The sequence below is a fragment of the Eurosta solidaginis genome, chromosome 1 (genome assembly GCF_040869045.1).
Source record: "Eurosta solidaginis isolate ZX-2024a chromosome 1, ASM4086904v1, whole genome shotgun sequence".
NCBI lineage: Eukaryota > Metazoa > Arthropoda > Insecta > Diptera > Tephritidae > Eurosta > Eurosta solidaginis.
The window spans coordinates 42,000,563-42,016,878 of NC_090319.1; the positions used below are offsets into that span (position 1 = coordinate 42,000,563).

At 37.2% G+C, this 16,316-nt stretch overlaps 1 protein-coding gene across 1 annotated transcript in view; it reads right to left on the reverse strand.

Moving 5' to 3' along the window:
• TyrR (Tyramine receptor) overlaps positions 1-16,316 on the reverse strand; it is a 69,842-nt gene that overhangs the window by 17,745 nt on the left and 35,781 nt on the right. Inside the window, exon 2 of the mRNA XM_067759910.1 lies at positions 4,193-5,044. Within this exon, the coding sequence (XP_067616011.1) occupies positions 4,193-4,955 (763 nt within the window). The 5' untranslated portion in view covers positions 4,956-5,044. The remainder of the gene's footprint in view (positions 1-4,192; positions 5,045-16,316) is intronic.

Here is a 16,316-nt window from a genome sequence, read left to right on the forward strand (position 1 = left end):
AAATTTTGAAGAAAACTCCTCGCACACTGTGATAAGTTTGAATTTTTATTGACAAATTTTGAAATGAATTCAATCTATGAGGTCTTATATGCTTAAAAATATGTTCGTGTAGCCAGACGACAACTCTAAAATGTGACATAATCAACTGTGGTACAAAACAAGTAAGGAAGGTTAAGTTCGGGTGTAACCGAACATTACTCAGTTGAGAGCTATAGTGACAACATAAGGGAAAATAACCATGTAGGAAAATGAACAGAGGGAAACCCAGGAATGTGTTTGTATGACATGTGTATCAAATGAAAGGCATTAAAGAGTACTTTATGAGGGAGTGGGCCATAGTTCTGTAGGTGGACGCCATTTAGGGATATCGCCATAAAGGTGGATGAGTATTTTAAAAGGGAGTAATCCTTAGTTCCATAGGTGGACGCCGTTTCGAGATATCGCCATAAAGGCGGACCAGGGGTGACCCTAGAATTTGTTTGTACGATAGGGGTATCAAATGAAAGGTGTTAATGGGTGTTTTAAAATGGCGTGGGGCTTAGGTCTGTAGATGGTCGCCTTTTCGAGATATCGCCATAAAGGTGGACTAGGGTGACTCTAGAATGCGTTTGTACAATATGGGTATCAAACGAAAGGTGTTAATGAGTATTTTAAAAGGGAGTGGGCCCTAGTTCTATAGGTGGACGCTGTTTCGAAATATCGCCATAAAGGTGGACCAGGGGTGACTCTAGAATGTGTTTATACGATATGGGTATCAAATTAAAGGTATTAATGAGGGTTTTCAAATGGAGTGGTGGTAGTTGTATAGGTGGTCGCCTTTTCGAGATATCGCCAAAAAGGTGGACCAGGGGGGACTCTAGAATATGTTTGTACGATATGGGTATCAAATGAAAGGTGTTAATGAGTATTTTTAAAGGGAGTGTGCCTTTGTTCTATAGGTGGACGCCGTTTCGAAATATCGCCATAAAGGTGGACCAGGGGTGACTCTAGAATGTGTTTGTACGATATGGGTATCAAATTAAAGGTATTAATGAGGGTTTTAAAAGGGAGTGGTGGTTGTGTATAGGTGGTCGCCTTTTCGAGATATCGCCATAAAGGTGGACCAGGGGTGACTCTAGAATGCGTTTGAACAATACGGGTATAAACGAAAGGTTTAAATGAGTATTTTAAAAGGGAGTGGGCATTAGTTCTATAGGTGGACGCCGTTTCGAAATATCGCCATAAAGGTGGACACGTGGTGACTCTAGAATGTGTTTGTACGATATGGGTATCAAATTAAAGGTATTAATGAGGGTTTTAAAATTGAGTGGTGGTAGTTGTATAGGTGGTCGCCTTTTCGAGATATCGCCATAAAGGTGGACCAGGGGTGACTCTAGAATATGTTTGTACAATATGGGTATCAAACGAAAGGTGTTAATGAGTATTTTAAAAGGGAGTGGGCCTTAGTTCTGTAGGTGGACGCCTTTTCGAGGTATTGCAATAAAGGTGGACCAGGGGTGACTCTAGACTTTGTTTGTACGATATGGGTAGCAAATGAAAGGTGTTAATGAGTATTTTAAATGGGAGTGGGCCTTAGTTCTATAGGTGGACGCCGTTTCGAGATATCGCCATAAAGGTGGACCAGGGGTGACTCTAGAATATGTTTGTACGATATAGGTATCAAATGAAAGGTGTTAGTGAGTATTTTAAAAGGGCGTGGGGCTTAGTTTTATAGGTGGACGCCTTTTTGAGATATCGCCATAAGGGTGGACCAGGGGTGACTCTAGAATGTGGTTGTACGATATGGGTATCAAATTAAAGGTATTAATGAGAGTTTTAAAAGGGAGTGGTGGTAGTTGTATATGTGAAGGCGTTTTCCAGATCGCGACCAAAATGTGGACCAGGGTGACCCAGAACATCATCTGTTGGATACCGCTAATTTATTTATATATTTAATACCTGCCAAGATTTCAAGGGTTTTTTATTTCGCCCTGCAGAACTTTTTCAGTTTCTTCTACTTAATATGGTAGGTGTCACAACCATTTTACAAAGTTTTTTCTAAAGTCATATTTCGCGTCAATAAACCAATCCAATTACCTTACCATGTTTCATCCCTTTTTTCGTATTTGGTATAGAATTATGGCATTTTTTTCATTTTTCGTAATTTTCGATATCGAAAAAGTGGGCGTGGCCATAGTCGCATTTCGTTCATTTTTTATACCAAGATAAAGTGAGTTCAGATAAATACGTGAACTAAGTTTAGTGAAGATATATCGATTTTTGCTCAAGTTATCGTGTTAACGGCCATGCGGACGACTGTGTATAAAAATTGGGAGTGGCATCAACCGACTTCGCCCATTTTCACAGAAAACAGTTAACGTCATAAAATCTATGCCCTACCAAATTTCAAAAGGATTGGTAAATTTTTGTTCCACTTATGGCATTAAAAGTATCCGAGACAAACTAAATGAAAAAGGGCAGAGCCACGCCCATTTTGAAATTTTCTTTTATTTTTGTATTTTGTTGCACCATATGATTACTGGAATTGAATGTTGATATAACTTACTTATATACTGTAAAGATATTAAATTGTTAAAATTTTACTTTAAAAAAAATTTTTTTTTTAAAGTGGGCGTCGTCCTTCTCCGATTTTGCTAATTTTTATAAAGCGTACATATAGTAATAGGAATAACGTTGCTGCCAAATTTCATCATGATATCTTCAACGACTGCCAAATTACAGCTTGCAAAAATTTAAAATTACCTTCTTTTAAAAGTGGGCGGTGCCACGCCCATTGTCCAAAATTTCACTAATTTTCTATTCTGCGTCATAAGTTCAACTCAAGTACCAAGCTTCATCGCTTCAGCCGTCTTTGGTAATGAATTATCGCACTTTTTCTGTTTTTCGAAATTTTCGATATCGAAAAAGTGGGCGTGGATTTCGTTCATTTCAAATAGCGATCTGAAATGAGTGACCAGGAACCTACATGCCAAATTATATCAAGATACCTCAAAATTTACTCAAGTTATCGTGTTTACGTATGGACGGACGGACGGGCGGACATGGCTATATGAATTTCTTTTTTCACCCAGATCATTTTGATATATGGAAGTCTATATCTATCTCGATTAGTTTATGCCGTTACGGATTACCGTTATGCGAACAAAATTAACATACTCTGTGAGCTCTGCTCAGCTGAGTATAAAAATATCGATTTCGGAATTATTATAAAGACCGCCTCTAAACTTAAAAATTCACTAAAGCTTTTCATGATCGGCTGGTTACCAGTAAAGTTATTCACGAAAATAAAGCCTTCTCGTCTGGCCAGACGCCACAATCTATCGGAGGGTTAAACGGTTGTGGCCGTTTAACAAGGCGCCCCAGTTGCTTCTTCGATCCATGAATTGACGCAAATTGGTTAGGTTAGGTTAGGTTGGGTGGTAGCTTCCCTGATAGGGGAAGCTCACTTGGACAACATGACGGTCCGTTGTGATACCACATATAATAAACTACACTAACGGTGACGTAGATATAACTACTTAGAGAATCGTTGGGTAGCAACGATAAAGTTCCGAATGATCCCGATCTCAACCTTGGATAGCTCCTCGGGAGATCCAAGTGAGTCACGACCGAAATACTTTCGCCTAGTTCTGTCAAAAGCTGGGCAGTCAAGCATAAAGTGATTTAGTGATTCCACCTCATCATCCTCCATACTCAAATTGGTCACACCAAAGGAATTTAAATCGGGCTTCACCTGCTTCTTCCAGCGGAGTGGAAGCATTTGCTTCCATAGCGGGCTCCGGATCGTCATTTTTCATTGGTAAGAGTGAAATTTCGCTGGAACTCACAGCTAATGTTGTTGTTTCGTTTAATGCTGGTTCCCAAGGTACAAAACGATTAAAATTCCGTTGGTGTGACCAATTCGCGTCTTGTTGGACAGCCATAACAGTATAAACGCTTAAGCGCCAGCTAAGTTAAAAAGTAACAGTAAAATTTCGCAATTAGCTTTTGCCATACAATTTTCATATCGAGTTGACTTAGTTCTAAAAATTGGTAATTTAAATGCCAGAGCTTTGAAAGGGAAAGATTTAGTTGAATTGCCAACAAAAGTTTAAACCAATACTTACATGCACAATGTAATTAAATTTTTAAATGCCACACGCTTTTAATTACATACATATTAATTACATACATAAACATCAAAAAGACTCACCTATTAAATGAACAGCAACTGCTGGTGGCATCACGAAAATCCCCACCAATAAATCGGCCACAGCTAAACTCATAACAAAACAGTTTGTGACCGTTTTCAGGCGACGCGTTGTTATAACAGCCAATATGACAAGCATATTACCAACGAATGTTACCACAATTAGGGTGCTAAAGACAGCAATAAGACATATGCCTTGCCACGACAACATCAAATCATAAAAGCGCGCCCATTCTTCATCCGCATCACTGACACTGGTAATATTTGTGTAGACATTTGTTGTATTTGCCATAAATATAGTTGGTGACGGAATGTTATTTGATGATATATCACTCGTGCTGCCATTGACATTTGTTGTCAGGGCTAAAGTACGATTGATGACTTCCACTTCTGCATCGCCATAAATGTGCAGCAGCGCAATTGTGTTAGTGTTAGTTGCTTCGGAATTTGTTAAATCCATGTCAGCTAAAGATGAAGTGCGATGCGTTTGTGTTGTTGTTGTTGAATCATTGTTGCTATTTTTATTTAGTATATTGTTGTTTTTATATTTGGCACTATAATACAACGCATATGTTTTATTTGTAACAGTTTTTATATTGAAAATTAAATTTGGATTTTTTGTTTGCTTTGGTAAGTTGTGAATAAGTTTTTGTAACACCCTTTTGCTGACGTTCGCATTTTTACTTTCGTTCAATATGGCCCATATTTGGGTGGGGTTTACAAGTTGAACGTCGCCGATATTTATACCTGAAGGTCGAACCGTCATCGTTGGGTATCATTGGAGCGCTTTTCCAGCTGTCACTTTTTGTGGTCAAATGAATATTTTTTTCTTTTTTAGTTATGAACTCAAAAATTCTGCACATAAAGAAAAAAAGTTGATGTGATTGATGCAAGAAATATTGAATCGTGTATATTAAGCACATTGTATTTGTACGTAAGGTAAACATTTACCACAATAAGTTTCCTATTATAGTTAAAGCGTATTAGTGTCAGAACAACGTACGGCACTGTTTGGTATCAGCGGCGCTCTTAGAACAACAACTACCTTGACAGTCAATGTCTTGCGTCTTGCTGAACATACATCCAGTAAATATTGCGTGAAAGGCGGCCGTGGATCGGTCGTTGCTCAGGCTTCGTGATATGTGCTATGAGCTTTCTGACCTCGGGCGCTGTAGCTTTTGTGTGCCAATAACTGCACCCTGTGTAACCTTCGAAACAGTCATTCCCCCCATAGAAGAATGGGAAGGGGGACTCATCTGAGACAGGGTACTAGTTGACTTATTCACGGATGTGTCGAAGCTGCACGGAAAGATTTGTAGGGGGTCTTTTGGTAAGAGCTAAATATAAGCCGCTTACCTGATGACTGCAGCGTCTGCTAAGCGGAAGTTGTTGCAAATAAGGATGCGGTGGATGAAATGCCATACAGTGCCACTACAGTTAAGATATATGAAATTTACTCTGATAGCCAAGCGACTATCAAGGACTTGAGTTCAACTACAGTGTGATCGAGTGCGTGCATAACCTAGCTTGCGATTGCGTCGAACTACATATGTTATAATTAATATTATCTGTGTTCCGCGTAATAGTGATATCCCGGGCAAATGTCAAGCTCTTCTCTTAGCCCGCGTCGGTACAATTGGTCAGATGAAGACGGTTGTAGAGATTTCGAGATTCATGTGGTCTGCTCCTGCATAAATGGGTCTCAAGTCAGCTCAGCAAGCATTAGGCGGACATCAATTCTTGCAGGGTAGCAAGATCCTTCTGGCCGGAAGTGGATGGCAGGTGGTCTGCTGAAATGGTTGAGTTCACTAAGGCTCTTCTATCAATAGTGTTTGGTAATTTCACAGAGCACTATCCAATGGAAATCTATGAGGTACGTCTCAATATACTTGAAACCCCATCCTGCTGCTAGGAGAAAGTAATTCGGTCACGACTCACTTGGATCTCCGGAGAATTTACCAAAGATTGGGATTGGTCTCAATATAAACTATATGGAGAGGGAAAAAATTTAAGGGAACAGCAAAAACAAGAATAAGAGGAAGGACAGACAAATTAAGGGGAAAATTAAATAATATAGGAAGGGTGAAAGAGAGGGAATGAAATAAAGAAAGTTGAAAGGAAAACCGAAAGTGAGTATAAGAATTTGGCACGGTTCCTCGCTTAGCTCAGCTCTTTATAATACTTGTTATGCCATGGATCAAACAATAATCGATCAATCCTAATAAAATTTAGTAAGAGCATACTTTTTTAAAAAATTTCTGTTCCCGGTGAAAAAAAAGGAAAAATGTGATGATAAATTAACTAAAACGGGTTTCAATAAAAAAATATTTAAAAAAATTTCAAGTGTGTAAAAAAATCTATACAAAGCTAAGAGGACTTCCGATTTGATCACTAGGATCACCGATAATTGCTGACATAATCATGGAACAAATTTTAGAAAGATTGACAAGCAAGAGAGTACCTAAAAAATCCGTAGATGATGTATTTGCAACAGGAAAAAGGAACAATTTTGAGAAGGTAATGGAGGTACTAAACTTATATCATAAAGGCATTAAGTTTACGATGGATCAGAAATCAGAAAACCGATTGCCTTTTCTTGAATTTTTGGTATGCAAAACGGACAACAAAATAAGACTTGACTGGTATTAGAAGCGTTCATCTTCAGGACGATTAATGAACTATAACTACTGAACAGAATTTGGAGATTGTACGCAAGCCTGTGTAAGCAACGAACGTATGAACTATGCTGCTAGGAAAATAAATACACAACAACAGCAAAGCACGCAGCCAAACATACATGTAAACAGAAAAGCTAAGAACGAGGAGAATATTTTACATACATTTAAGGACCCATTACTGATACTTAGAATAGATTGATTTGACTTGGAGTAAACTTATAGTCCACTTATAGACTTAAACGTCAATTTGTATTACAAAATGTCAAAATGAAATGGAAACAAACAAATGGCATCTCAAAATGTAAACGTCACTTAGAACTTACATAGAGAATCAAAATTCAACAGACTTCTAAGTCAAGTTAAATGTTGCTAAGTTTTGAGTAATCAGTAACATGCAATGTTCATTTAACAGAACTGTAAGTGACAGTTCTCAAGTCAAGTCAAGTCTATGCTAAGTATCAGTAATGGGCCCTTTAGCTGCTGACTAAATGGCCCATTACTAATACTTAGCATAGACTTCACTTGACTTGACTTGAGAACTGTCACTTACGGTTCTGTTAAATGAACCTCAGCAGCTAAAGGGCCCATTACTGATACTTAGCATAGACTTGACTAGACTTGAGAACTGTCACTTACAGTTCTGTTAATTGAACATTGCATGTTACTGATTACTCAAAACTTAGAAACACTTAACTTGACTTAGAAGTCTGCTGAACAGATGAGATGCCTTTTGTTTGTTTCCATTTCATTTTGACATTTTGTCATACAAATCGACATTTATTGATTATGATGCCAGATTCTATGCGCTAAGTGGAGTATTATCGTGGCTAAGTTGCCAAATTTACGCCAAGTCAAGTCTATGCTAAGTATCAGTAATGGGCCCTTAAGAGCGAAAAATAAAATATTTATGTCACCTAAGAGCGGGGATGATATTACTCACACATATACATGTATATAGCAAAATAACCAACTATAGAAGCGAGAAATAAACAAGCAAGTGTTCGAGAGGGCTGTTGGCGAAAGTACTGGACCTGGAAAAAATAGGCGAGCAAGAAAAAGTATAAAAGCAGCGCAAGCTGAGGAACAATGGATTCAGTTAAGATTAAAGATAGGTATTACAAGGACAATTCGGAAGGGAGCGAGATATGTTACTTTTATACACCGGAAAGGTGTTCCATCAAAATTGCAGTGTAGCTGGAAAGGCTCGTACAAAAAGTGAAAAGTGGAACAGCGAACAAGCACGTGTTGGAGACGGCTGTTCGCGAAAGCTCCGAACCATAGGAAAAATAGGCGAACGAAGCAACTGAAAGTATAAAAGCAGCGCAAACTTAGGAAATAAGTCAGTTTTGATTTTCAATGAAGTACACGAGTAATTTGATTATGAAATACATCTACTAAAGTGGTTTTACCAATAAAAAACATTTTGCTTGACCGAATATTTTAGTTCTTAATTCGACAGTTCAGCGACTCGAATTATAACAGAAGGTGCAAAATAAACAAGGATTTTCGGAGATCGAAATAATTGTGAAACCCATTTTTGGAAAACAAAAAATTTTTGTTTTAATTCTTTGACCTTGAGCTGGTAAAATAAAACCAGATAAACTAATGTCTATGCAAAAAGATCGCAAAAATCATATTATTTTTTTTTAAATGGGTTTGTAAAAATTTCTATAATGCATGATTCTCACAATCACCCCTTTATAATACCAAATACTGCTCAAAAGCACTCAGGTTTACTGTTGCTCACTGAAGGGAATGAATGGTCTTCTAACATACGCCTTTGGGTTCGCACGAGAAAAAATAACTCGTTGGGCTATGTATAAATATAATGTAAAAGGAGTCACTACTTCTATTTGTATCTTTGTCATATACTTCTTCCTTTCAACTTTTAATTATTTAACCCTTTCAGTTAAAAAGAAACTTTTTCAAAAGCACGCAGCAAAAACTTAACTTCAATTGAACTAATTTGTAAAATGGACTAATTTGAATTGCCACGCCCGCTACTCACACGTACTTTGCCGTTTATTTTTCACAAAAGCAACTTTATCTCAGGATGCGCATAAATTACGGCCACAAAGATTGGCTCAACTTGTCGTGCATTTGATAGTAAATGAAATGCTTAAAGAACTGTCTATAAATGACGAACTAAAGCTACATAGACCAAGAGTTATTTGTAGAAATACCCTGCAAAAAATGCGATTAGTCTAGGATGAGTCCGGGACAAGCCTCAAAGAAGTATGCGTCTAATCACAGTTTTGATCTCTCTGTATGCATTAAACTGTTCCCTTTTGTTTGAGCATGTCACGTCAAGAGACTAATTGTACCCATTTATACCCGTAAGGGATCGATATGACCATTCCCCTTTGTATGGGAAAATATGAAGACTAAGCCTTTTTCGCTTCAACAAAGACTCAAATATGTACCAGTCGCTTTTTTCATGGCAGAAAGAAAATCGAAGTGTTTGCCAAGCCACCAAATCTATTTGATGTAAATTGTTCGACCGCTTTTCAAAAAGGTATAAAAAATATTCTGCGAAAATTTAAGCCTAACTCCGTAGTCGTTAAGTCATAGTAATTAGGTTCGGTATAGGGCTCCGCATTTTTCTTATATAATGCGATTTAATCACTTGTAGTCTTTTATTTTTACTAATTTCGTTGCCGTTTTTTAATATTTCTTAAAATGGGCAACATAGATTTCGAACTGACTAACCCAACTGTTCCCGAAAGCGACTAAAGGGGATAAATTATGCCCAAATGTAGACAAAAGAGATTAATCGGAGACCAATCTCTTTAAGCATTAATCGCACGATTTTTTGCAGGGTCTTTGTAAGTGTGTTTGTGTGTGAGTGTACATACATATATAGCATATTTATATAAGGCAAGCCTTTTGTTTTCCTCCCTCAACAGTAAGCGACATCTGCCTGGCTTTAGATCCTGTCCGCGGTTTCATAGTGGATACATTCTGAATGACGTTAGCAGCGTTCGGAGAATTTTAATGTAGATACAATGGCTATTTTGTTTGTTGTTGCTGCTGCTGTTAAGCGTTACTAAGGCTCAGAATTACTATGCTAATAGCCTTAATTGCACACCCGCTAGCTATGAAGTTGTGGAAGAGTAGAGCTGTGTTGTTACTTACTGGGAATTACACATACCTCATATACCGTTACACTGTCATTCATGTTATTCATGTCTATGCATATATATTTGTTTGTGTAGATTATGTAGAATGAAAAAAGTGCAAAGTGTCATTCACAGCCTTTGTGGGGCATTTAATATGCCTTAAGCCGTTAAAGTCTCTTAATAAGTTCAGTAAATAGCAGTTTTTATATACTAACTAGAAGACCCGGCAGACGTTGTTCTGCCCTAAATTTGGCCTACCTGCATACATTTTAATAAGCTTTTTCCGTCTAACTCTGCCCTACCCCTCTACACTTTTTCCCAATCTTTTTATTCACTCCTCCCTCCGTCTTTTTCGCTTCATCTCCATCTTCGTTTCATTCTATCTCTTTCTCAGTCTCCTTCTCTATTTTCTCTTCTCTCAAGTTTTTCTCCTTCTTCTCTTATTGCCAGTCCCAGAGGGTGGTATGTATTTTGTTCCAGTCCCAATCCCACTTTGGGTCTCAGTCTCAGTCCCAGTCCTAGTCCTAATCCCAGTCCCAGTCTGTCTCTGGTATACTTTCCCGAAAAAAGCATCGTAAATACTAATATAGGCAAATTTATATATGAAATTTCAGGCAAATTGAATAGGACGTGTGTAAATAGGTATGTGGGTATTATTAATTCTTGTCTTTATTTCGGCTTCGCATGCATATTTATCAGTTTTGTCAGGTTGATGCGACTAAATCGAATATCACAATGAACTTTAGGGCTCTCAGCGACAGCTTTCATTTGATATCCATAATACACACACATTCTAGGGGTATACGGGTCTATGTTTTGGCCTATACCTCGAGACCCTAGTCACTCAGCGGTGTAAAACATACTCTGTATTATAGCACCAGACATCAACAGCTTCAATTTGATACCCATAATATAAAAACACATTCTAGGTGTATCCGGGTCCATATTTTTGCCTAAACTTACTCTGTACTAAAGCATACATCAACAGCTTCAATTTGTTATCCATATTGTATAAACACATTCTAGGGGTACCCTGGTCCACGTTTTGGGCTATATTTCGAGACCCTAGCCTCCCAGTTGTATGAAAATTATCCTGTACTATAGCACTTATCAACAGCTTTCATTTGATGTCCATATTGTATAAACACATTCTAGGGGTACCCGGGTCCACGTTTTGTGCTATATCTCGAGACCCTAGCCTGTCAGTTGTATGAAAATTATCCTGTACTATAGCACTCATCAACAGCTTTCATTTGATATCCATATTGTATAAACACATTCTAGGGGTACCCTGGTCCACGTTTTGGGCTATATCTCGAGACCCTAGCCTCCCAGTTGTATGAAAATTATCCTGTACTATAGCACTTATCAACAGCTTTCATTTGATGTCAATATTGTATAAACACATTCTAGGGGTACCCGGGTCCACGTTTTGATCTCAAGACCCTTGGCACGTAGCGAAAAAAAGGTAGACGTTGGCCGATTCTCAGACCTACCCAATATGCTCACAAAATTTCATGAGAATCGGTTCACACCGTTTCGGAGGAGTTAAGCCTCTACTACCGTGACAGAAGAATTTCATATATTGGATTATATAACAAAAAAATGGTACTAAAGTTTTACTGAAAATATTCATCAACCTGCTTTCTTTGGAAATGCCGGCCTTTTTTGTGGCATTAACCCTCCGAGAGATTGTGGCGTCTGGCCAGATGAGAAGGCTTTATTTTCGTGAATAACTTTACTCCTGCCGACCCGATAATGAAAAGCTATAGTGACTTTTTAAGCTTAGAGGCAGTCTTTAAATTATTCGGAAATCGGTATGTTTTTCTTTTTATGTTACCTTTTTTTGTACCAAAGTTGATTATGTCACATTTTAGCGTTGTCGTCTGGCTAGACAAACATATTTTTAAGCCTATAAGACCTTATATTTCGTATTCATTTCAAAATTTATCAATAAAAATTCAAACTTATTCCTGTGCGTGCGACAATATTTCTTCAAATATTTGTGGATAAAGTTAAAAGTATCAAATTTCGTCTGGCCAGACGACAACGCTAAGATGTGTTGAATTTATTCACCGCTAATCGGAGGGTTAAATTAATTTTCTCAATTTGTGAATATTATATATGCTATAACACGTAATTTGCGCCTTTACATACCTTGTTAGTTCTCTTCAGTCCTTTGCTTCAAAAGATTCATTATGCCATTGATAAACGAGGCTTCGTAATGGCATACAAGTATCAAGAAAGATATAGACTTCCTTATATCAAATCTTCAGCAATGCAGGAGATTTTGATTGTGCCACCCGTCCGTCCACTAACACGATAACATGGGCAAAATCGAAATATATTTACGAAAATTCGTATACTGGCTGGACACAGAATTTATTGGTATTAAAAACGATAACCGCGCGCTTTTTTTCGATACCGAAAATTTCGAAAATAGAAAATAAGCGATAGTTCATTAATAAAAAAAAAATTAGGTAATTATACTTGATAAGTAAATATTGGAATTTGTTAAATTTTTGGAAAACGGCTGCCTAAAGAATAATAAAAATATATATTTTTGAAGCAATTGATTCAAACTATTCGAATAAAGTGATTAATTGCATTACCACACTTTATATATTCTAATTATTCGCAGTCAGATATGGATTTTTATAGAGCAGTTTCAAATTACTCAATTAATCTTTGATTTTAATAGATCATAATTTTATTAGTTAGTAATTGATTAATCGAATCATCCCAATCAGTAGAGCATCAAAATGTTCAAGTGCCTAGCTGACCATAGCTTCCTCGGCTTTCTCGCCTTATACAGACTTTATCTAGTATTCGCACGCATGAAGTGGAAAAATCTTGACTAAAATAATTTGATACTGCCTGTTCATGGCTATAGAGTGAGTGCCCACCACAACTTCTTGAGCTTCGTTGAGTGTGTAGGGAAGAGCTTTGATTATAAATATTACAGCTTCACTCGTATTCATCTCCTTTCGCGCCGATCATTTCCACTTTAGTCCAATTTTCAAAACAACGTCGAGGAATTTAACCTTACGTGAAAAATTTAAGCAACACCTCTGATGAAAGGAAAAGAAAGTCTTTCCCGGAAGAAATGAGGTAGGGTTAAGGGCCTTCGACCTAGTGAGGGCTGGAATTGATGCTTGTTGGAGGTTATTTAATACTGCACGCACTCAAATACAAGTTTTAAAATGGCTATTAAAAAATGGAAAAGTGGTATCTAGTATTTCGCCATAGAAAACCTAATATCTTTTTACAAAATTGTTATCCTTGGGTATAGGAATAATCTTTTTTTAAAATGAAGAAAATTGTTCAAAAATGTTAAAAAAAACAGGGCCTTATTGTGTTATACGATTACTTTTCAAAAAGCGACTCCAACGATAAATATGAAACTGTCGAAAGATTCTTAAGAATGATAGAAAGCTAAGGATCTGATGAGTACTGGTAGCGAAATCTGATCAACCATTTCAGAGCTGTTGCGAGTTAAAAAATTTATTTCGATCACGGATCATATATGGGCCTTTAACTGTGTAGCAGACACGGCCAGGGATTACTAGTCGAGCTAGCTCCGACATATTGTGGCGAGTATAAGCATTTCCATATATCTCTATGCTGCTAGTTAATAAAGGCACAACAACATCATGGCAAGCAGCCACACATACATGTAAGCAGCGAAGCTAAGAGCAAAGATAATATTTCACATACATACATGCACTCAGCAGCTAAGAGAAGAAGAGAGAAAACAGAGCGAAGATAACATTAATTACTCATATACACGCATATAACTAGTAGAAAAACATCAATGTGCGATATCTACAGAAATGAGAAGTAAATAAGCAACTGTTGGAGAAAGCTGTAGATGAAAAGTCTAGAGATAAGGAGAAATATGCGAACGAGATAACCGCAGGCCCGAAAAAAAAAATGTTGTAAAAACGTTGGCGATAACAGTTTTTTGAAAAATTGGTCGAAAAATTGACCCTTTCGCCATTTTTTCCGCAGGCTCGAAAATTATTTTTTTGGTGTGGAACTTTTTTTCCTGAGCCCAAATCCTATCGAAAAATCGATGGCGCGATATCGGTAAATTAATCGACCCAGTCTAATATGTATGCATGTATACGCTTAAATATACATGTATATACAAACGCATATGTGACCCGGTTTATGAAAAGGTGGCTTATGACTCAAAAAAGAAATTGCGAGAAACAGCTGTTAACAGCTGTTTTTTAGTCATAAGCCACCTTTTCATAGACCGGGATGTGACCCGTGAATATGTAAAAGACGGTAATTTTGATTTTGAGTAATTGTTCATTTTAGTATGGGGCCCGGATTTTCTCTCGGCGGCCCTGAGTAACCGAACCATGATATAATAATAAATATTGAATAATCAATTAGTTTGATTTTGACACGCTATAAGTGAAGTACCTACGCGTGTAATTTGATGGTGGTGTGCTCCTACCAAAGTAGTGTTGTGAATGAATGCTCATCGATACGAACGATACAAAATGGGCAGAATTATCACAAGTTTCATATTTGTTAAAATATAAATATTCTAAAAGTGAGTTAATGAAAAGTTTTATACGAAAAATTAAAAAGTGATTACTCATTCAAATGAAATTTTCCTCAATCTTAGGAATTTTTTTTTTTTTTTGCAAAAGTTATCCTCATTTTAGGTAAATGTTTTTTCCAAGTGGAGATAAAAGCCAGCTACCGCTGGTTTCGAAAATTTGTACTTTTTTGAAAACTTTGCACAGACCGCTGACAGCTGTATTTCTATATTGTCGCGGAAATTCTTCCACGAATTTTTTAGACACCTTTCTAGGCTGTGCAAGTGGTGGTTAATTTTGCTTTATTGAAAAGCCTGCTGCCAGCTTCCTTGAGCAAAGTTATTTTTGGAGCCCCACTAAAAGCTTGACATATCGAGCAATACTCCCCAAGGTAAATGAGTGTGTATGTATAAATAAATAAAATCAATACAATGCACGATAACCTCCAAAGCGATTTTAGGCTGAGTTTCTTACACAGTTTGCGTCGTGCTCTTTCTTGTTTTTCTAACAAATTAGTGGTACAAAGTCTACATGTTTTTAGCCCGACTACAAACGGCATCTGCGGGGCTGATGAGTTTTCACTGCAAATATTTCCATGGCAGAAATGTAATCGGAGTGTTTGCCAAAGCACTGCCGAGGGGCGAAAGCGCTTAAAAAACTTGCATTTCTGATTGAAAAAAAAAACTGTTTTATATATATTTGTTGTTACTTTTCTCGGGGCTTGAATCCAGGATCTTCGGTGTGCTAGACAGGGCACACTACCACCACACCGTGGAGGCCACCTGAATGTATATGTATATGCCCACTTTTTCAACACAAACCCAGTAATGTAGAACATAATTGTGAGACTTTAAGTCACAGGCCCAGTTTTCAGTGCAAGTTTAGACTTCAGTTACAGCCACTTTCATCGCAAACATAAAATTTTGCTGCTCATCTTAGTTATGGCGGCCATAGTGGCAGCGTTAAACTCTAGTCAACATTCACTGTAGTTTAAAATCAAAACGCCGGTTTTTATAATATATTCGACAGAGAAGAGTTTTTAAAGGAAGCTCATAACATACGCGCTTCAAATGTGAAAAACGTATTCCATTAGAACATTATTCTAGGTGAGATTCAGTGAGGTATGAAATCGCCACGTATGCACATGGAAAGCATATTTTTCTTTCCTTTCGACAGTTACATGAATTGCTCATTTTGTGAAGTATCACCTTACCGATACTAAATATTTATGCATCAATGCCCTTAAAATACGACACATTTTCAAAATGCAATTAGATATTTGCCCAGTTAAGCGAGCAATTACAAAGTGCGTTAAGTGCAAGCTTTGTCAATTAATGCTTTACAAATTGAACTAAGCACTTGCACATGTAAAAGTTCACACTTACACACATAAATATATGTACGGAGCATTCCAAAGAAAAACGTAAATTTTGGCTGATTTTCTTAAGGCTATCTTTATTAGTTTTCAATGCAAATAAATTTTAAATATATGGGCGAGAAATGCTTCGTAAATTTTGACCTCTTTACTGAGGAAACCATCCTGCATGCCAGTTGTAAGAAGTTAATACGAAGATACTAATAGAATACAATAGATGTACCAATAAAATTAAAAAATTTGCCACCCCTCACATGATTCTGGCCTTGCCTTTGGAAGTTTAGAAAAACTCCCTTCAACTATTCCAATGTACTAATATTGCTCATCCCTATCAACCTAACTTCATTGTATCGGTTGAATCGAAGAGTGGTAGAAGGGAATTTGGCTAGTCCTGCAATA